This window comes from Ochotona princeps, chromosome 10 (genome assembly GCF_030435755.1).
Source record: "Ochotona princeps isolate mOchPri1 chromosome 10, mOchPri1.hap1, whole genome shotgun sequence".
Taxonomy (NCBI): Eukaryota; Metazoa; Chordata; class Mammalia; order Lagomorpha; family Ochotonidae; genus Ochotona; species Ochotona princeps.
Window position 1 is genome coordinate 10,620,324 of NC_080841.1, and position 22,633 is coordinate 10,642,956.

At 39.2% G+C, this 22,633-nt stretch overlaps 1 protein-coding gene across 1 annotated transcript in view; it reads left to right on the forward strand.

Moving 5' to 3' along the window:
* NEK7 (NIMA related kinase 7) overlaps positions 1-22,633 on the forward strand; it is a 142,273-nt gene that overhangs the window by 85,376 nt on the left and 34,264 nt on the right. The window contains exons 4-6 of the mRNA XM_058668969.1: positions 5,507-5,569; positions 7,926-8,036; positions 22,519-22,627. Of these exons, the coding sequence (XP_058524952.1) occupies positions 5,507-5,569; positions 7,926-8,036; positions 22,519-22,627 (283 nt within the window). The remainder of the gene's footprint in view (positions 1-5,506; positions 5,570-7,925; positions 8,037-22,518; positions 22,628-22,633) is intronic.

Here is a 22,633-nt window from a genome sequence, read left to right on the forward strand (position 1 = left end):
GGAAGAACAAGGAATAAGAGAGATCCCCCTCTTCCTGTCTTCTGCCACAGCAGATGCGGGGAGTTTCTCTATGGTCTTCGGGCTGTTTGAAGACAGGGGTGGAAGTATCACAAGAGCAGCAGGCTAAAAGGGGCAGGAATGGGGCAGTGCAGAGGCCCGACCCAGGTTGGAAGCAGACAGAAGGGGCCTTGCTGCCTGGACTGCAGAGGTGCCCCGCTGAAGGAGGTACCCCACTGAGGGACCTGCTGCTCCAGGGCTTCAGAGGGCCAGACCTGGGAGCAACTGGTTGTGATTTCTATACACATAAGATGCAAGGCTTATTTAAAATGAAAGAAGCCAGGTTTGAGCGTAGGTATTTAAGTACTTTCTTTGCTTATATTTTAAGTGATTTTTCTTGTAACAGCTTGACACATGCCTTTTAAGGACAATTAAATTATAGTTAACTAACTATAAGGCCTGTTTCTCTTTCAAGATACCTAATATTAACTTTTTCAGCTTCATTAATTGTGAGTAATGTTGGGAAAACCTGTAGATGACAGAGGGAAACTTTTAAAATGATGCAGAGAATCAAAAATATATGAGCCAATATTTGCTTACTGTAACTTTGCTCTTACCAAGCGTAAAATAAGTTTAAAAAATCTGAAGAAACTTTGGTAGAGCTAAAAAAGACAACTTCTGAAGCCTTGCTTATCAATATTTTATGAAAAATATATTTATAACATCCAGATTCTTCCCCTTCCCATACATATTGGCCTTTTTAAGCTCATGAAATGACCGGCAGCTTTGAATCTATGTCTGGGAATCACTTAATCTAAAAAGTCAGTGTTTACTTTAATCTTGATTTCCCACTAGGAGAAAAAGAAAGACAAGATACAATTTCTGGTTAAATATAATTGGGCCAGACATCAGCTTTGCTGTAAATATATCTTCAGTGTTTATTCTTTCTGGTGTTTTAGAACCAACTTCTGATACTATTGAAAATTCAGTAAAAATATAAGTTGATTTATAATTCTAAATTGATTATAAGTTGGGTTACAGGCACCATTGTTTTTAGCATTTTTCTACATTGATGTTTTGAATAAAGTGAACATTTCCTAGCGCTCTCATGCCCACCAGAAGGACACTGATTACTGGGAGCTTTAGTTAGTATGTGTCTCCAAGCTCATGATTGTGTCTATTTTAATCACCAGTACCAACATTATCATTTTGAGTCTTCTAATTTTTTTAAAGATATCCTTCAAGATGTAAGATGCTTAAAACTGGGCCCAGTGTGTTAGCCTAGTGGCTAAATCCTCACCTTGCATGTGCCAGGATCTCATATGGGTGCCAGTTCATGTCCAGGCATTTCCATTTCCCATCCAGCTCCTTGCGTGTGGCCTGGGGGAAACAATAGAAGATGACCCAAAGCCTTGGGACCCTGCACCCAAGTGGGAGATGTGGGAGACCTAGGGAGGTTCCTGGCTCCTGGCTTTTTTTTTTTTTAACATTTTATTATTATTATTATCATTTTATGATACAATTCCATAGGCTCCTGGCATTTCCCTTATCCTCTCCCCAATTCCCTCCCCCCTACCTAGTTCCTCTGTATCATTACTAAAATATAGTTCTTCATACACAGTCATATGCCCATCATTGTAGGCATGGACAATGGCAGAGAGTCCAGCATCTTATTGTCAAGATATAGTGAACAGTTTCATTGTAAGTCCATCTTTGTCTGGAAGTAGATGCATACTACATTGTATCCTCACATCTGGATGGTAGTCTCCATTTCACAGCTACTGTACATCCCCTCAAATGAAAAGTCATAATACGAAATCAGCAATAGAAAGAAAAATAGAAATTAACAACACCATGAAGTTAAATAACATGCTATTAAATGACTAACGTGTAGCTGAAGAAATGAAAATCAAGAACTTTCTTGCGGAAAATGATGCTACTGTATGATCTATGAGTCATTGAAGGATTTAATCAGAAGAAAGTGTTTTGAAGAGATGAGACCAACAGAAAACAACAAAACCCATGCAACATAGGGGGAAGCAAACAAAAAACTGGAAGCAGAGCTGGATCAGGCCCAAAAAAAGTATTCAAGAATGGAAAGACACTATTAAGAGGCCAAATATAAGAGTTATGGGAGTCCCAGAGGTGCAGAAAGAGAAGCTGAGTTTGCAAATGTATTTACTGAAATAATAAAGGAAAATTTTCCTGATCCAGAGAAAGAATTGGGAGACAACATCCAGGAGGGGCACAGAATTCCCAACAGGCTTGATCAAAAGCGATCTTCACCAAGACACATGATCCTCAAGCTCTCTTCTATTGAACTTAAGGAAAAGATCCTTAAATGTGCACTTGAAAAAAAATCAATTGACATATAAAGGAATGCCAATTAAGCTCACAGGAGACCTCTCACAGGAAACTCTACAGGCAAGAAGAGAATGGAGTGACATATTCCAGATTCTAAAAGAAAAAAATTGTCGGCCTAGGATAACATATCCAGCAAAACTTTCTTTTGTATTTGAAAATGAAATAAAATGCTTCCACAGTAAAGAAAAATTAAAAGAATTTGCCTCTTTCAAAACTGCCCTACAAATGATACTTCAAGATGTTCTCTTCACAGAGAAGAGGAATAGCACCAAACAAAGCCAAAGGCAAATGGGAAGAACATCCCAGTAAAATGACAACAGAAGACTAAACCAATGAACAACCCATTCCTAAAATGACAGGACCAAACTACCATCCATACGTATTATCCCTGAATGTAAACGGCTTAAGCTCAATCAAACGTGATAGATTAGTAGACTGGATTAAAAAACAAAACCCATCTATTTATTGTCTAGAAGAGACACACTTCACCAACAAAAATCAGCGGAAACTATATCGCATGGGTTTTGTTGTTTTCTGTTGGTTTCATCACTTCAAAACACTTTCTTCTGGCTCCTGGCTTTTGAATGCCTTAACTCTGGCTGATGAAGTAACTTGTGGAGTCAATTTGTGGTCAGAAGATCTTTCACTCTGTCTCTCCTTCTGTCTGGATAGTTGTCTTTCCAATAAAATAAATAAATCTTTTAAAAAGATGCTTAAATTTTGTGCCTCTCTGCATCCTGAGTTATCTCAAAGTCCCTCACAACTAGTCATTTCATGGAATGGTGTTAACACTCATGATTTGAGTAGAATCTGTTATTTCTCTTCACCGCATTTCCTCTTCTGTTGTTTGTTGAAAGGGGGAAACTTGATGTCTTCTAGCTTGACTATTTTTATAAACCATCAACTAAAATATGATTCTGTATTTTTTCAAATTTACAACAGTATGCAGTACTCAGTCACTTTACATTAAAACTTGCAAAACATAAAATCAGTGTTGGAAGTTTTCATCAGAAATAGTAGAGCCCAAATACCTTGAAGACAATAAAAAAACATGAAAACCATTTTCCTATAATGTTAGATAACAATGCATATTAACCAGTTTATGAAGTACTTTCATTAGACCAAAAAAGGAAAAAAAAATGTTTGTGCTGGAAATGGAAAATATTGAATAAAAATGCCTAAATACTGTATGGCAGTGAGTTGGTAGATTTTATTGGTTTTTACATTTTTATTTAATGTCTTCATTGATTTTTTATTTTTAATTGAGAACAAATTAGAAATATGCATTTTTGTATGTTATAAATGCTATCCAGCAGATACCTTTCCTAAGCTGTAATTTTAGATGCATTAGATATTAGTTCTTCCCTGTAACTCTTGGAAGTTTGGGTCTAATGTTACCTCCTGCCCACAGGGGGATTTCTTGTTTAGATTTCTGATGCCACACTTGCACACACACACATTTAGTATATCTGCTTGGTTGTATATGCATTAGACTTCATGGTAGCCTGGACCAATGGGGAAAGCACCGCCGAATGTCCTGGTTCTGATGTGCTCTGAAGCCTCTATGAGTTGCAGGCCTCCTCTGTAAATTGGAGCCAGTACTGCCTATCTTACACAAATGCAGTGAAGACTGTCTCAGCTTGTGAAAGGATGTTCAGTCGTTCTAGATGAAATTGCTTGATTGTGGCACTTACAAGTTCTGCATCTACTCTTCCTGGAGTAAACTGGCCAAAGGAATCAAGAAGACCTGAGCAGATTGACTCAAAATGTGACTGAGGCTTTGAAAAATTAGTAGCATTGGCTACAGTGATGAAATTACTGCTTTTTTTATTCTTTATTTTCCACAGCTTTAAGCTTGAAATTTTCTTCTTTTAGGGACTTGTGAAATATCCTTTTGAATGTATTTTAATGTAGTTCAATGCTTTTCACATTAGATTTATATTGCTCAACCTCCCTTGCTTTCTCCAAGGAGGCTTTAAAGTGTTTTTACTCTAAATTATTTTTCCCAAGAAGTGTCGTTTCCGTGCATGTAGCACATGTTCATGTGTGGCCTGTGTATCTGTTCTTCACACTTAGGAAGAGAAGAAGCGGTTTTCGTCCCTTTAGAGTGATTCAACCCCAACAAGAATCACTACTTCCCCTTTTGAGCATGAGGTTGACTGCTTAGAGCTCACGTTGTGGTGAATAATTCTGAGTATACATTCTGATGTTCTGTTGGTCAGCTGTGTTTTAAAACTTGGGATGCAAACTCAGAGAATGAGAGATTACAAGCTCCCACCCACTGATTCCCTCTCGTGCCTGGGAGCTGGGAACTTAGGTTGGGCCTCCTAGTTCAGCCATCACCTACTGCCTCTCAAAGTGTGTTTTAGCATTCTACTCAGCAGTAGAACTGTGAAGTAAACCCATGTGCTTCAGTATGGGATAAGGAGGCCCAGCTGGTATCTATTGCAGTGCTAATTACTCACCCCTGTTAGACTTTCTAAACTCCCTTGTTGTCTTCTGGAGGATGGGAATACTAATATCATCCTCATGAGGACTGAACAGAAACAGATATGGTATTTGATGCAGCCTGTTTCGTATATATTTATGATTCAATGTGGATTGATTTTATTATTGGTCAGAACCTCCATTTTCTTCACTTGAATTTAAGAACAGAGAGTCAAGATACATGTAGCTGTTCTCTTTCTCTCTTTTTAAAAAAGATTTGTTTATTTTTATTTGAAAGGCAGATACACACAGAGAAGGAGAGACAAAAACATCTTTCATCTGCTGGTTCAATCCCCACATCCCTGCAATGGCTAGAGCTGAGCAGATCTGAAACCAGTAGCCAAAAGTCTGCTTTAGTTCTCCCACATGGGTACATGGGCCCAATGACTTGGACCATGCTCATCTGCTTTCCCAGGCCATCAGCAGGGAGCTGGATGGAAGGAAGTGGAGCTATTTTCTCTTTTATACTGATTGTCTCTGAATAGAAGAATGTTAGGTTTACTGGCCATGTGAGCCGAGCTGAAATGCGGGTGATCTGCACAGTTGCTCAAAGCTAGTAGGAAAGAAAGCATGCACATACTGTGTAGACACTGTTTTAAAGAAATTCATGGTAACTTGAATCATAACTTTATTAAATAATTGTCAATTTCATTTTCAGATATTTGATTTGATGGATGCCAAAGCACGAGCTGACTGCATCAAAGAAATAGACCTCCTTAAGGTAAATAATGAACTACTGGCTATTTCAAACATTGCTGAGCATGTAAGTGAAAGTGATGTATTAAAATACCGCACTGAAATGCAAAAGGATTTGAAAGACTTGTGCCACACCAATTTCAGGTAACATTATGTAAATTTTGAATTTCAGTACATTGAAGAATGTAATTGCATTTTTGATTTATTATAAAATAAGGAGAATGTTCTTATTTCAAACTTGAAATAGATGAGAAGAAGGTAGAATTCTTCAGAAAACTTGGTATTTTTGAAGACTGCCCTCTTTTTTTTTTTAACATTTTATTTATTTGAAAGGCAAAATGACAGAGAGAGAGGGAGAAGGAGAGAGATCACTCATCAAGTGACCACAAGAGCTGTGCCTGGCCTGCCTGGAGCCAGGAGCCAGGAGCCAGGGGCTGTATCCAGACCTCCAACAGGTGGTGGCAAACCAGACACATGGGGCACCATCTGCTTCGTGGGTACATTAACAGGCAGCTGGATTGGAAACAGAAGCAGAGATGGGCCTCGATCCTAAGCTCTCCGATAGAAGAGGCCTGCATCGTGAGTGGGGACTCAACCTGCTGTGCCACAACACCTACCCCAGCAAAACTGTTGTCGACCTTCCAAGCCCAATTCATTGTAGAGCTTAAGGACTATAAAGGCATGCATGAGTAATATCTCAAAATGTATTGCGCTGAGAATGCGGACTAATATTAATGGTTCATATTTTATAATATTTCTAAATAAATTTCCTAGGCATAGAGAGAGTAGACATGAAGTCGATATCAGAAATTGGTTTGAGGTTTCTCATCCGCTTCAGAAGATCTTTTCTGGTTAAGCTCCTGTAGGCAAATGCTCTTGCTTATGGCATGTTTTTATTTTTAATTCAGACTAGAGTGTTTTAGGCTATCTAAAATGAATCAGACTCACCCAAAAAGGTAAGGTTAACTGATTAACTCTTCTTCCAAAGTATTTTGTTTTTTTTAATTATTTCTTGACACATGAAGTAATGTATTTTAGCTTTTACTATAACATATCAGGGAACCCTGCGTGGTAGCCTAAGTGGCTAAATTCCTTGCTTTGCAAGTGCTGGGATCCCATATGGGGGCCAATTTGTGTCCTCTGGCTCCCTTGTTGTGATCTGGGAGAGCAGTAGAGGATGTCCCAAAGCCTTGGGACCCTGGGAGACCAGGAAGGAGCTCCCAGCTCCTGGCTTTGGATTGGTTCAGCTGCAGCTGTTGCGGCCTCTTGGGAAATGAACCGGAGGACAGATGATCTTTCTCTGCCTCTCCTTTTCTCTGTATATCTGACTTTCCAATAAAGTAAATAAATCTTTAAAAAAAATCTCTGCAGCAGTTTGTCCAGAAAGTTTAGTTTAAAAAAAATAGAAAATAACATATCGGGGTCAGGGCTAGTGTGCAGCAAGTTAAGCTGCTGCCAGTGCACATCCTGGTGCCTCTGGTTCTCGTCCAGCTCCCTGCTAATGTGCCCAAGTCAGATAGCCCAACTACTCGAGCCCTGCCATCCAGCTGGGAGACTTGGATTGAGTTCTGGGCTTATGGCTCCCGCTTGGCCCACAGCTGACCATCATGGCCATTTGAAGAGTGAGTTAGTGGATAAAAGATGGTTCTGTCTTTGTAATTCAGCTTTTCACATTAATAAATCTTTTTAAAAATGTAACTGGTGTGAATCAAGAAATGATATAAAAATAATCTGCACAGTATATGTAGAGAGAAAACTTTTAAGTAAAATGTTCAGAAGAAGATTAGCTATATTGTTGAATAGTTTTCCTTAAGAAACGTATGCAAATGTGTGTAGACTAGTGCATAGGCTTCTGCAGGTGGAATTTTTTGGGATGATTTTACAGATCCACTCACATGGATAACTACTATATATTTGTAACATTTGATGTAAAAGCAAGATACTTTTATGTTATCCAAAATACCGTATAGTGGAGACCATTTTTGTTGTTGGTAAGGACTGAAGTTCTAGGATCAGTCTTCAAAGCAGAAGTAAAAGGGATGCTTCGCTGACTACGGAATGCCTTGAGGTGACAGAGTTCATTTACACAGTTGGTGATTTAATTCTTCTCTTGACTTTTTGCATTATTTATGTTTACTGAGCCTATCAATACTTTTAAAAGTATTAAGTGCATAATTTCCAATAACTTAAGGTTAATTGATTTGAGGTTTTACAATAAATCACTGATAAAATTCACTTTAAATAAAAATCCTGTACCGTTGTAAAGTTTCTTTGAATTTGAGAGACAGTCACTAAGCTTATTTCAAAATCACAGTACTTAAGTGATTCATGGGAGTTTACAATGAAAACTTTCTGATACTTATTTTGTTTGTTTTCTTCAGCAACTCAATCATCCTAATGTAATTAAATATTATGCATCATTCATTGAAGATAATGAATTAAATATAGTTTTGGAATTAGCAGATGCTGGTGACCTCTCCAGGATGATAAAGGTAAGATTATTATTTTTTTTTTATATTCATTGTTTCAGTGACAGCGTGTAGCATTGTCAGCACGGGTAACAGATGCTAATGAACCTCTTCACTTCCAGATACAAACTTCCTGACTGATCTTACAACAGTAACCCAACCCAGCATCCTTCTGTAGTGTTACTGTGCTTCAGTATGCCTCTCCAAACAGCTTGCTTACCTTGCTGACACTATGAATGAACTGATTTATGACAATGCAGTATTCTCACACTCACTTTTGAAGTTGAGTTTTTTTTTCCCCCGATAGAGTTGCATATTAGTAATAGGGCATATTAGGGACGTCAGAGGCTTCAGCACCTATCTTACGGTAGTTATGTAATTACATGGGGGTGGCAGTGATGATCATACTGAAGCTGCTTTTCCTGTTGAGGTTCATGGAGGCCCACTTAAGAATTTGAGCACCCCAAAGAGGAAGTCGGCCTTTGTTTTTGTCCTTTGTAAGCTCAGGTTATGACTTTGTTGCCTAATTCCTCTGAACAGATCATGCTTGTTCTGTGAATCCTAAAGGAAGGAGGCTGAGTGCTGCGTGATCTGCTTGGGAGAGGCCCCTCCCACAGGAAAGGAATCTTGGCAATCAGACTAGGACATCAGCCCTTGAACTTAGTAAAGTTTGCTTAGCTTTCTTTTCTGAAAGTTTACTGAGTTTAAACTCAACTACAAGTAATAGAAATCCCTAAATAACAGTAGCCCCCAAATTGTCTTTTGGGCAACTAACTTCTCTATGTGATATTTTCTTAAAACATAATCATAATAAAGTCAGCTTAACAGTTTATTTGTTGTGATGATTACAGTAATCAGTCTATATTAAGAAGTTAGAACTCTGCCATATACATTATTTTTTAAGAGCAGTTGTTGCTGTAGCATTTACACTTTGCCCTCATATTTGTCTTTGTCCAGTAAAAATCTATGGCCAGTAGGGTGACTCTTATCTATCGAATGTAATTGCACAGCACTGTAGACTATTTGGCTCTCTTTTTAAAGCACATTCCTGAGCTCAGTAATCTCTAACTGGGACCATTTTGTTGCACATGATAGAATTCCATTCTTCTTAATGGCTGAGTAGTATTTCATAGAGTGGATGTACCACATATATTATCTATTCCTCTTTAAACATGCAAAGATTGTTTCCATGTCTTCACTGTTGTAGATTGTGCTGCTACAGATATAGAGCTACAGAAACACAGCTACTTTTTCATATGCAGATTTCACTTCCTTTGGAAATGTTCCCAGGAGGGGGGTAGCTGGGTCTTATGGTAGATCACTTTTCAGTCATCTTGGCGTTCTCCATTCTGATTTCCATAGTGAGTACTTTTATGCATAGTGAAATAAGCCAATCCCAAAAAGACAAATATCATGCAGTCTCTCCAACATAAGGCAACCTTCATGCATAATACAAAACCAATGGGATATATAGGAAAACATGTGTATACATATATTCTCACAGAAGAATTGTAAAATGGAGTCTAGTCTCATAGGAAATGAAGATATATGAGGTATGCACTTCTACACCTGAATAAAAGGAGGACTCCTAATGAAATAGAAACTGAGTTTCCTGTTATTTAAAATGGAGATAGGTTATGAAAGTATTGCTGTTGTTGACATGGAATACTGTCTCACAGACTCTGTTTTAAGCTCTGTAGGTAGATGGAATCATTTATAGTCAATTGTCAGTCCTAGAGAATTCCTTCTATTAGTCCAGACAACCAAGCACAAACAATGCATTGTCTTTTCAAATTAATAAACAATAAAACTTAGTCATCATTTTTAAAAAGGAAATGGAAATATATGCAAATTTTGATAGAACAACTGTCTACCAGATGAGGCATATCAAATTAAATATCAAATTAAATGTAATAGTCTTTTTGGGAGAGTATACCTAATATAAAATTGTTTGCCACCTTTAGGTATGGGATTATTTTAGTGGAAAGAAAAAATGGAACTTCTTTTTTTTGTGTAAGAGAGATTTAGGAAAAACTATTATAGAATTAATGAATACCCTTGGAATAATATTCAGGTTTCTAACTGAAATTTGAGGGGTCTATCATGGGCCATTGTCGGGGAGCGGTTGAATAACTAGTATCCACTGACTGCTAAGTTCCAAGCTTTGGTAGGAACTCAGTGTGTCTTTCAGAATACTGGGATGGTGGTCGTTCCTTAGAGAAATAGAAGCAGCAGCCCTCCTCTCGGTAGAAAGCTCTTAGGCTTGCTTGTATAAGCTTGTAACTGTGCTGCCCTTTATTGCAGGGATCCTTGGTTTTGGCCCCGTCAGTTTGCAAGACTTTCTGGGTCAGTTTTCCTAGGTGCTTTTGGAGCCCTTAAAAAGGTTGAAAGTCAGCTTATCCAGCTTGTGGCTGCTTTGGCAATCCTAGCATAACAACCATTAACAGGAAATTTGACCAGGTAGTTTCACAGGGATATAGTATTTCAAATCCTGATTATTTTTCTTTCTTTTTTCGCTAGAGCTTAGGACACTTACAAACCAAGAATATCATAGGCAAATAAAAATAATTCTTACCCCTATTAATACAACATGAGGAATTTTACATTCAAGAGTAGACAGAGTGACCAACCCTCTTGCCTCCAAATCCTCAAGTCTTCTACCACATGATTACTGTATACAATGCATAGCTCTTTATAGAGAGATTCAAATATTCCTTTCACACTAGTTGTATTTAGTATGTTTTTCATAGTATGATTTAGACCTGAACAAAATTGGATTTGAAGAAAGCAATTGAATAGTTTAGCAGAACCTGACGTATAAAATCTATAGTAAATTTGTACATTTTGCCAGTACACATAGTTACAGCTTTTCTCTCCATTTAATTTAAGCTTTGTGTTTACTTTAATTTTTACATCTAAAAAGAAAGAAACTTATTTCCAACGTGGTGAAAACCCTTCCCTTTTCTCCATTTTTCCCCCATGACCCAAAGGTAGCAACAGGTATAAATTTATAAATGTAGAAACACAGTAATTATTGTTTTATTAATAGGACTGTTTTCAGTTTTCTCTTACAAAGCCTTCTGTATATCAAGCTGTATCTACACATACGCTATTCTGCTACATATTCGTAGGAGTAATATTGCTTAGCAATAAGATATGACCATTTTAAATTATGGACAATATAAATGACTCTTAAATTGCTACACCACTGTGTATCTTTCTAAAGATACTAGCTATGTGTTTTGTTTGTTAGGTATTTACTATGTGCTACACACATGGTTATGCCTTTTTGGAACTCATTTTCCAGTGGAAAAGATAGGCATTTTTCATAATACTCAGAAAAATTATACATAGCTGCAGTTGTAGCAAGCTATGTAAAGGACAATCATGGGTCATAATGAGTGCTTATAATAGAACAACTGAAGGTAAATTGGGAATGTGTCATAACAATAGAAGGATTATATATGCATGATCTTAATGTGCCACTGAATTTTAATTACTGAGTCCAGGCTCACAAAGCCAGGCATGAGGGCTAATACTATCTATTTTGTAGTACTGTTAAGAGTGTTGGTGAATTTATACATATAAAACTTATGTATCTACATATTTATATATAATTTTTATATGCATGTTTTCATATATGCACTTGTTTTATTTGGTTTATATAGAAATTCATACTTATTTTTGGAAATGTACAAATATCTACACACATCTGTATGAATATATGATGGCTAATAATACTCAGGTTTTCTTTGCTCCATTTACACCTCTGCTGTGTTCTCTGTCTCTGCTTTCCTTACGTCATACAAAACTTACCCCGCTTCACTGATGACCCCATGACTCTCCTTTCCCAGTGCAAATAAGAGTCATCAGGCATGAATGCACTCACCTGCCCATGGCTGTAGCAGCTGGCCCACCTGGCAGCGGTTACGGCTCTCCCTTCTCTCCTGCTACCACAGCATGCGACACACAAAGATGGTTAGGTGTTCCTCCTCTTGGAGTCTCTATCCTTTCTCTGCCTATATTTCCAGAAACCTTTACCCTTAGGATTATCAATCCTTGGTCTTGTACATTGTGTATCTTATGGGTCAACTGTATTATCGTTCCAGTGAATTCAGATCATGTTATCTGAAACATGCCTTTATGTGTACACAAGCCTGTACCATGTCCCTCTTTCATTCCTTAAAGAAATTTCTGTAAGACAATAGGATAAGTAATTGAACATACGATTTGCCAGATCTGACACCTGCAGGGAGAAGAACGGAGAAGGCAGTAAGGAGTTTGGAGAAGGGGTGTTGCTACTTTACAGAAGATAGAAGACCCTCCTGATGAAGGACTTGCCTTTCCCTTCAGTTACTGCCCTGGTTCTTTTTTCTCCTTTGCAATAGCATACTGCCTCCTGATCCTGTTTCCAGCTGGTACAGAAATTGCTTTCAAGTGACCTCCCTCTGTCGTGGAGTCCAGCAGACTTCCTTTGGTCCTTATATTTAATCTGTTGGCAGCACTCAGCTCTTCTCAAAGTAGTCCTCCAGTAGCGTATGGAGTCCCAAAGCAACTTGCTTATCTTCTTGCTTCTCTGGAAATATTCTTTTGGTTTTTAAGATTTATTTATTTACTTGAAATCAGTTTCAGAGAAGGAAAGATAGAGATCCTCCAGAAGTGGACCAGGCCACCATCCAGGTCTGCCACGCAGGTGGCACCGACACACACACTTGGCTCCCCTTCCTACTTCTCTGGGCGTGCCAGCAGGGAGATGGATTGCAAGTGCAGCAGCCAGGACTGGAATGCTGTTATGGCATTGTGGAATGCCAGTGGTCGCTTAATCCAGTACACCACAACACAGGCCCCGGGAATGCTCATCTTTAACTGAGTAGTTTTCCTCCCGGCCTTTCAGGGTAGAGTTTGTCTCAGTCCTGGCCTTTGTTTTTGTGTCATTGCTGCTTTGTGCTTAACTTTTTTTGGTAATCCCAGTCATTGTTGTGGATTCAGTTAGTCACTAAACTCTTCAACTAATTTGGGTTACTTTTAAATCTTTAGCATGGAGCTGAGTTTTAATTTGGAATCCTTGTAGCTTGGTGTGTCTGTAAATGAGATTCATGGGTTTTTGTAGTGCACCCTCTCCCAGGCTCCCGGCCTCAAGGCTCCTGCTGGCTGGGACCCAGACTCTTGTACGCTTCTCTTTCTCTTTCAATCTGTAACCCCAGTTCTGTTTGTTTTTTTCTTCTAAATGATTTCAAATGTCTCCCTCCAGCTCCATTTCCAGCCTGTTGTCCACAACTGTTTCTCTAGCAATCTTGGGGAGAGGGGAGGGGTGAGAGAAGAGTCAACATCTCTTCCCTGTGTTGGATCTTCCAAGGGTTCCCCAGTGCAGGTATAATTCCCACGTGAGGTGCACAAGACAGCCTCTTGAGGAAGGGGCTTGGATTTGTTTGCTGACTCTGCTCCTCAGTGCCTAGGACAGGCCTATCACGGAGTGGGCTCCCAGTGGACATCAGCCATCCCAGTCAGCCCCGCTGTGCTGTGGTGCCTTGACCTGCCCATTCCATGCCTGTGCTCTCTGTCTGTGTCCTTCCTCGGTGCATTCGTATCTGCAGGTAGGTCATCCTGCCTGGCTCTTCTCCGTTTCTGTGTATCCTTGGGTTCTTCATATGAATATCCTTGACCCCTAGACTACTCTTGTGATATTAATATTATTTGAGTATTCTTTCAGTGTTAGTAATAAAGTCACATAATTATTGGTATGATGGTTTTATTGATGTTTGTATATCTTATTATATTTAATACTTGGCTGCTGGGGCCAAGTATTAAATACTTGGCTTGCTCACCAGGCCATATCAGCTTCTGGGGAGGTACCTGGCCCATAAAAGGAACTCAGTAGGTATGCGGTGCCTGGATTTTTAAAATTTGGTTCTTTGACCTCTGTCACATTTCTCTGTCCGGAGGGCCTGCAGGTGACAGGAGTGGATCTGTGACATCTGACTCCCTGGTCTCCTGGCCGGTGTGGAGAGAGTAAATGCCGGCAGAAGAGGACACAGTGTTTTGACACAAAAATGTTTTTTGTGGTAGAGAAGAGGTCTAAGAAATTCTGAAATGGATTGAAAAAAAAAAAAAACACTATTAATCCTATAAGCAGTTTCTAGTAAAAGATTATACGGAGGGGGTGGAATCTTCTGAGCTTCTTTGGTTAAGGAATGTAACAGTGACCTACACTTGATAAAGGATGGCAGCAAATGTTTGAATTATAACAAAACATAATTCATTTTCTTTGCACTGAGTGATATTGTAAATCATTGTGTATCACAACAGTATGTTTCACTCTCTCAAGTCTTCAGCTTAATTGGGGTAGAAGAGGAAATATAGCTTCTGGTCTATATTCCAGAAATGAACCTCTGGATAGCATTGCATCAAAGATTTTTATGAGTAAATAATTAATTGGTTTGGAGCTGGCTGACAAATATAATTAAGCAATTTATAGTTGAAATATTCAGTATTTCTCTAATTAGTGACAAAGGAATACCTGAGGCTGTGGTCAGATGAAATACTTCCCAGATGAGTTTTGGGATAAAAGGAAATTCAGAATTTTTCATCATATATTTCTTCATTATCTGTAATCAGAATATTAAAGGAACATAGACTCTTACAAAAGATATTTCAGTTAAGGTGGGCTGTTCGTTTTTGTTGTGGTCCTAGTTGGAGCACTGCGTGCTTCGTTTCCTTATATCCTTCGCTGATCTTCAGTGTAGAAGGAATGACACCAATCATAAAAATGGATAAATTTTGATTTATTTTAGCTCTTCAAAATTTGTTAAAATATGTTTTAAATTGTCATAGCCATATTTCAAAATATGCCCCATTGAACTATTTCTAAGAGCGTGTTAGAACATCAGAGACAAATTAAAGAAAATATAATTTATATATTTAATATTATATTTTAAAAACATATTTTATTAAATTAGTAATAAGGCAAAATCTAGTAAAAGAATTTCACACCATATCACAATGGCAAAGAAGGAATTGAATATTGTGGTTTTTTGGCAAAATACACAATATAATTTAAGTAAGTGTCTATTTTCTTGCAAGAGTTTGGCACTAGTGCAACTAAGTAATTTAAGGCTATTTGTTCTTGCCAGTTTGGGCTCCTGGCTGCAGCCTTGCCTAGTCCCAACTAAGGTGGGCAGTTGGGAATGAGTCTTTGAATAGAAAATCTGTCTTTGTGGTGTGTGTGTGTGTGTGTGTGTGTGTGTGTACATACGCCTACCTTTCTGTGTTGCAGAAATCCAAATGCTAGTTATTAGGCCTCTGCTCCATGTTATCATCAAACAGTATAATTTGCAACTTTTGTTTATTTGCTGTGTGTGTGTTTTACATTGTAGGCTTATTTTTTTATTTGTAGTTAATCAAATTTCATGTTGTATTAGAAGCAGAATTGTCTTGGAAATGCCTTTTTAGCCTCTTGACCTCTGGGTGCATAAAGCAGTGAAGGCTTCCCGGCATACTGTCTATCTTGGATAACTGGTTTATTGTGGAATCCTCAGGCTGCAGCCTGTAGTCTGTGTCGGACAACCCGAGAATCGCCCCAGTGATCTCAGGTGCAATCTGCTGTCCACTAGAGGGTGTATCCAAGACACATGTGTCTTATGTGTCTAACGCTATTCTAAAGTCATCAAGTTGCGGGTTATTTGTTCTATCTGAAAACATAGGAAACTGAATGGAAGGTAGCTGCCTATAATATGTTTATATTCTTATTTCTCTACACATACATTTATGTCTCTGTATTATATGTGAATGTGTGTTTTGCAGAATTGTTTTTATAGAATCAGTGATACTGATCAAATAGCATTTGGGTTTTCTTTGATTCTGAAGTAATTTAGTAGTGAAACAGTATAGGATTGAGGGGTTTTAGAATGTGGAAAGATCAGTGTTAACTGAAAGGTGAAATAAAGCGTGATCTGCATTTACATGGGAAAGGTTAGAAGGTAACTTAGCAAGCACTCTTTGCTATTTACATGTGAGACATGGGGAGTCAGTCGGCTGACTACACAGATCTACCTTGGGTGGCAGCACCAAGTGACTGGATGTCATCCTTCCGTCCTGTGGAAGTAGGAAGCTGAACCACAGTGGAGTGAGATCTGCAGCCATGCACAGAGCGGGGTCTGGAGGTCGCAAGGCGCCTCGTGGCCACTGTGTAGATAGAATCCCTACCCTCACAAACTGTTTGAAATCCCCTCAGTCTTTCTGTCTTACTGTTGTTTGCTGTAATATAACAGAAAGTTCATGAAAGAGGCAAATGCTTCCATTATCTTATTCCCTTCAAAATCTTCCTTGAGAACCATTTCTTGTAGCAATTTTAGTTCGACATGTTTTTATTAATGTTTTGCTTTTTCAATACTATGAACAAGTTGCCTTCTAGAGGCTTTTTTTTTTTGAGGAGGGAGAGAACATCATGACCTTATTGGAGCTTATTTTTCTTATTTACTAAGTAATTTAGACATAGCATCCCACCACCATCCCCAAAAGCCTTACTGAATGAGGGAAATCTTCACCGATTCACACTAGTACCGTCTTTAGGATGAAATGTGCTCCCCCCTTCTGTTGGCAACATGACAGTGGTGTTTTCCATGGTCCCAGGATTGGCGGGCCCTTGTGCTTCTCACTTTCTGAAGCAGCTTGAGAGAATTGAGTTTCATTCATAGGGTCAGGAGTGAAAAGATCCACACATGGCTAAGTTAGTATTACCTACCAAAATTCCCATTGAGATGTGCTTTACGTGTGTATGTAATTCCCCCAGAGTTACAGATAGCAAATCTTGGTGAAGTTTATTCTGTTGGTAATTCCTAGAACCTTCAGAACATGCATGCATAGAGTGATTAATGTGTAATAGAAAAACCCATCAACGTGGAGCTACACCTTCAGAAGCTATCTTTCCCACCACCCTTTTTTTCAATTAATTCTTTGAAATGACCTGTGAAAATATGGTCCTACAGAAATACATTCTAATTACAAAAAAAAAAATGTTTTGGAAGGTACTACCCCTTCCGATGTTACATTTATGATGAAGAGCTCTGACAAGTAATATAATGGTGGCTCCGGGGGCCTTTTCCCTCCTTTTGCTTCAGTTTCAATGTGGAATGTGATGATTAGGACGATCAGTAAACTATCATTGGTTTTAACTGTAAATGAGGTAAACATAGGCTGTTCACGTGTTGGTTGTGATTGAGACTGTTTCAAAAGTGGTGGATTCGGCATTCCATCTCTGAATTCTGTCTCGTAAAATGAGGAAACAGATGCAGCCGACTTGTGTGGCTTTTTCAAGGTCACATCACCAGTCACTATCAGGTCTCATAATCAGATCTATTAAAACAGGAATATGGATTGTGTTAGTGACATGTTTAAACGTTTGACCATACTCCCAAGCAGGAAATGCTTCCACATATGTGACATTAATCAATTACTTCCTCTTGTTAGATTCTTGGAAGAGAAGGAGAACAGCTGGTGCCTGTAATTGTATTCTCATATAACTTCATTTTTTCTCATCATTTAGTTATATATATTTTTCCTAATCCTCTTTGAAAATACCTCACACAGGGGCCAGCACTGTGATATATCATGTAAAATTGCCGCTCGAGGCACCAGCATGCTATATGGCCACGCAGTTTGTGTCCTGGTTGCTCCACTTCCCATCCATCTCTCAGCTAATGTCCCTGGGAAAGCAGCGAAGGATGGCCTACGTCCTTGGGGCCCTTCACCCATCTCCACCCATTTGCAAGACCCGGAGGATGCTCCTGACACCTGGCTTCAGATCAGTACATTCCCAGCTGTGTGGCCATGTGGGGAGTGAACCATTGGATGGAAGACTGCCCTTTCCTCCTTTCATCTCTAATTTTCAAGTAAATAAACAAATCCCTTTAAAAGATGCTTTACACAGGAGGATCACATTGGTCGTTCTTAGTTTTTCAAAAAACACAACTGTACATTTCTGAAGAATGCTCTGTATGTATTCTCAAGATAGGCTACATAATCGCATGTCTCCTCCTTTTAAAATTGTTCATGAATTTCCCAGATGGTAACAATAGATTATCAAGCTTTGTGCAGACCCTGTAATCAACAGGTTGTGCGGCCATGAAGCTAACTGTGAAGGTTCTAGATGTCTTGCCCAGATTAGCATACCAAACCATATGCTTCAATGTTTTGATACACCAGGGATTAATGCTTTTTATAAAAGATGGTCATATCTATTTCATTCTCTGTTCATAAGTTTATACTGGCTAATATCATTGAAGTACTTCCAGAAATTTCTTGAAAAAGAAGGATAGAATTGCAAAACTTAAAGATGAGCAGTAACTAGGTTGCCCAGTTGTATTTGTAAAACAGTACTTAGATGATCAGTGCCCACCGTTAGCCTGGATTGGAGCTTGGGCATTTCTTTGTAGGAGGATGCTTGGTGAGATATATTTTTTTAAAGATGTGATTATTAAGCTGTGACTCCCCAAAATGTTTTAATGGAAGTATATTGTACCAGTTGGCCTTACTGGTATTAACAGAAGTCACTTAAGTGGTGATGCACATGTGTGTAATCAGGTGTGAGTTAAGATTTTATCTAAGCAAGAGCTGGTGTGTGCACATGTATATCACATGTAAATTGGTTAGCTTTTTTTTGCATATCTAATCTATTTGCATAACAGCCAGTGCTTATTTTAGTAATGTAGACAGAGACAGAAAATGTTCTTTTAAAATAAATGTTATTTAAAATTTGCCTAGAGAAAAAAATAAGCCTTCTCTGATTAAAATATTAAGTGTAAGTGATCAAGTATATGAGTATTAATTTCAATCTGCTCATAAATTTTCAGATACTTTTGAGGTATAAAAAGTTGCAATTTTATTTCATAACATAGTGTCATACCATATAATGTTTATTTTTCATTTCATTTGTATTGATACTAATCTTTAGAAATTTAGGTTGCATTATTTATTACTTTACTAAAATCTTATTACATGAAAATATGTATGTTTTAGATTTTTATATATTGACTCTTATAATCTAGAGCTAAATGTATATATAGGGCTGACTTTTTTAAAGGAAACTGGAATTTTTGAACAAGGATGATATTAGGCTGGATAATTAACTTTTAAAATTTCGTGTTTATTAGCATAAATTTTAAGAGAATGTTTTAACACTATAGCATTATACAAGTTCTTCCTAATGTAAAGTTTACCATTAGTAAAAATAATTCAAATTTATATTGCCTTCTTGCTGTCCATCCTTTTTTAGAGATAGCCAACAGTGCCACCATCAGAACAAACAGGCTTTTGTCAGTTTAAGTGTTAGAAGAAAAGAATTCTCAAATTGGCCGAACAGCCACTGTTGCTTAAACAGACACTTAAAAAATGGGAAATATCAATATAATTAAATTTATTTTTTAACAAAATAAAATTCAGAGTGTTTTCTTCAACATTCTGTTACTCAGTTAGACCCTTAGCTCCTGCCCGGTCCTTCTGTCTAGACAGAGTTTTTACCATGTGACTTTGTTTCCATCTTTAATTTGTTGTTAGAGGCGATCTCAAAGAAGACTATAAACACATGAAAGTCATCAGACCACATTAGTCTGATAACACCTAACCTAACATGCATTTGAGAATATTTTTTGCATTTTCCCTTTTTAAAATATTTGATTTATTCTTAATAATGGGATTTAAAGAGGATATGGTCAGATAATAATTGTGATGATTTCAGAATTTATATGAAAGCGTAAGTTTTTCCTTTCATGGTCTGATACTTACATGATATGGCACAGTTACTTTGAATGAAAAGAAACCTGCTCTTTCTCCTTGTTGGCATCAAACAGCCTTCTGATATGCTAATCTGTCATTGGGGAGAGCACATATACAGGCTGCATTTGGAGTTTTTCCAAGTCTGAAAGAAAATATGTGTAAAGAAATTATTTTCCAGGATTGCCTCCTCCAAGTAAAAACTGATGTTGACACACACTGCAGTTAAGAAGATTTCATGTTAAAATAATCCTGTGGGCAGTTTTCAACATTTTAGTAATGCCTGATTTGTTAAAAACCTGATCATCTAGGTGTTATTTTTTTTCTTTGGTATATAATGTTACTGGAACTTGCTAATAAGCTCATTTCCATTGTATTTCTTATAATTAACTTAACCAAATTTGTTATTTTGTCCTTCAAGATTTATTCCTTGGTATGCTGAGTACATGTGACACAATAGATACTAAGTATGAGGCAGGGAAATATAAACAGATTTCCTTACATTATGTTTTCTATTTGTTTGTTTTGTTTTTGTTTTTTAAGCCCGCCCTCAGCAGGCTACAGGTCTGAAAACTGAGAGGTGGTGGTTTTGGGATTGTCCCCTGGTTCATGTTTCCTTATTAAAAAAAAAAAATCAAAATCCCTCAGCCTCCTAATAATGTTTTCTCCAGATAAAATGTGTTAAATACTTACTTTTTCATTTTATTAATAAGCCTGTTTTTTAAATTAAAAGAAAAAATTTTGAAGACCTGTTTAAAATGCAGTATTTCTTCATGTTGGTCATTTGTAAATATTGTTAAGTAGGAAATCAATTGCATTTTTGTTTTGAAAATAGTTTCCATAGGGTAGATCTTTATAAGTGCTCTGAAGTAGTAAATTTATTCTTGAATAAATCTGTTACTGGTTTAATCCCCAGGAAAGTTCTCGTAGGAAAAGGAGCATGCTTGTGCAGTTATTTTAAGAATTGTCCTGTAAGGCGCTGGTGCCTGCTCCTGCTCTCCGGTCTGGTGCTGCTCTCAGCACTTTGCACCGGTCTTCCAGTAAGGTTTTTCTTCTGTGGAGTTTAGTTTCATGCTTTCAAAGTAAAGTGCGAGCTTGATTTGCATTGTACAGTACATTCATTAAAACTTTTAAATTTCTTTTATTAAATTTTATTTTTAATTCGTGGTATTTTAACTCACCAAGGTGTTGTGGTATTAAAAGGGAATTCTGTAGTGAAACCCTTTGCCAGGAGGATTGTTTTAAATGAAGATAATCGCCTTCAGGTTTCTTTCTTTGCTTCTGTCCCCTGCTTCCTCCCTCCCTCCCTCCTTCCCTCTAGTCCTCCTCCCTCCCTCCCTCCTTCCCTCTAGTCCTCCTCCCTCCCTCCCTCCTTCCCTCTAGTCCTCCTCCCTCCCTCCCCCCTTCCCTCTAGTCCTCCTCCCTCCCTCCCTCCTTCCCTCTAGTCCTCCTCCCTCCCTCCCCCCCTTCCCTCTAGTCCTCCTCCCTCCCTCCCTCCTTCCCTCTAGTCCTCCTCCCTCCCTCCCTCCTTCCCTCTGGTCCTCCTCCCTCCCTCCCCCCTTCCCTCTGGTCCTCCTCCCTCCCTCCCTCCTTCCCTCTGGTCCTCCTCCCTCCCTCCCTCCTTCCCTCTGGTCCTCCTCCCTCCCTCCCTCCTTCCCTCTGGTCCTCCTCCCTCCCTCCCTCCTTCCCTCTGGTCCTCCTCCCTCCCTCCCTCCTTCCCTCTGGTCCTCCTCCCTCCCTCCCTCCTTCCCTCTGGTCCTCCTCCCTCCCTCCCTCCTTCCCTCTGGTCCTCCTCCCTCCCTCCCTCCTTCCCTCTGGTCCTCCTCCCTCCCTCCCTCCTTCCCTCTGGTCCTCCTCCCTCCCTCCCTCCTTCCCTCTGGTCCTCCTCCCTCCCTCCCTCCTTCCCTCTGGTCCTCCTCCCCCCCTCCCCCCTTCCCTCTGGTCCTCCTCCCCCCCTCCCCCCTTCCCTCTGGTCCTCCTCCCTCCCTCCCTCCTTCCCTCTGGTCCTCCTCCCTCCCTCCCTCCTTCCCTCTGGTCCTCCTCCCTCCCTCCCTCCTTCCCTCTGGTCCTCCTCCCTCCCTCCCTCCTTCCCTCTGGTCCTCCTCCCTCCCTCCCCCCTTCCCTCTGGTCCTCCTCCCTCCCTCCCTCCTTCCCTCTGGTCCTCCTCCCTCCCTCCCTCCTTCCCTCTGGTCCTCCTCCCTCCCTCCCCCCTTCCCTCTGGTCCTCCTCCCTCCCTCCCCCCTTCCCTCTGGTCCTCCTCCCTCCCTCCCCCCTTCCCTCTGGTCCTCCTCCCTCCCTCCCTCCTTCCCTCTAGTCCTCCTCCCTCCCTCCCTCCTTCCCTCTAGTCCTCCTCCCTCCCTCCCTCCTTCCCTCTAGTCCTCCTCCCTCCCTCCCTCCCCTTTCTTTCCTTTCTTTCTTCCTCCCTCTCTCTTTTCTTACAGTGAAATTTGATGTCTTTATTTTCTGACAAGAAATTGTTTTACATAGATGTTTAACGTGTGGGATTGATGGACATCACATGGAATAGCGTTACATAGCTTTTGCTAACCTCAGGCACAAAGTTAAGTTACAATATTAGGTAGAATTGAGAGAATTCCTGCTGAATGGAAAACCATGTGCTGTGTAGTTGATGATGGGTGTGTACAAGTAGGTGTTTTTCTGATCTGGACTTTTCCCTGTCAGGATCTAATCTTAAAATTTTTAGTTCTCAAAGATCTTATTTTTGATTTTTTTTCAAAAGCATTTTAAAAAACAGAAGAGGCTGATTCCTGAGAGAACTGTCTGGAAGTACTTTGTGCAGCTCTGCAGTGCCCTGGAACACATGCACTCTCGGAGAGTCATGCACCGAGGTAAGA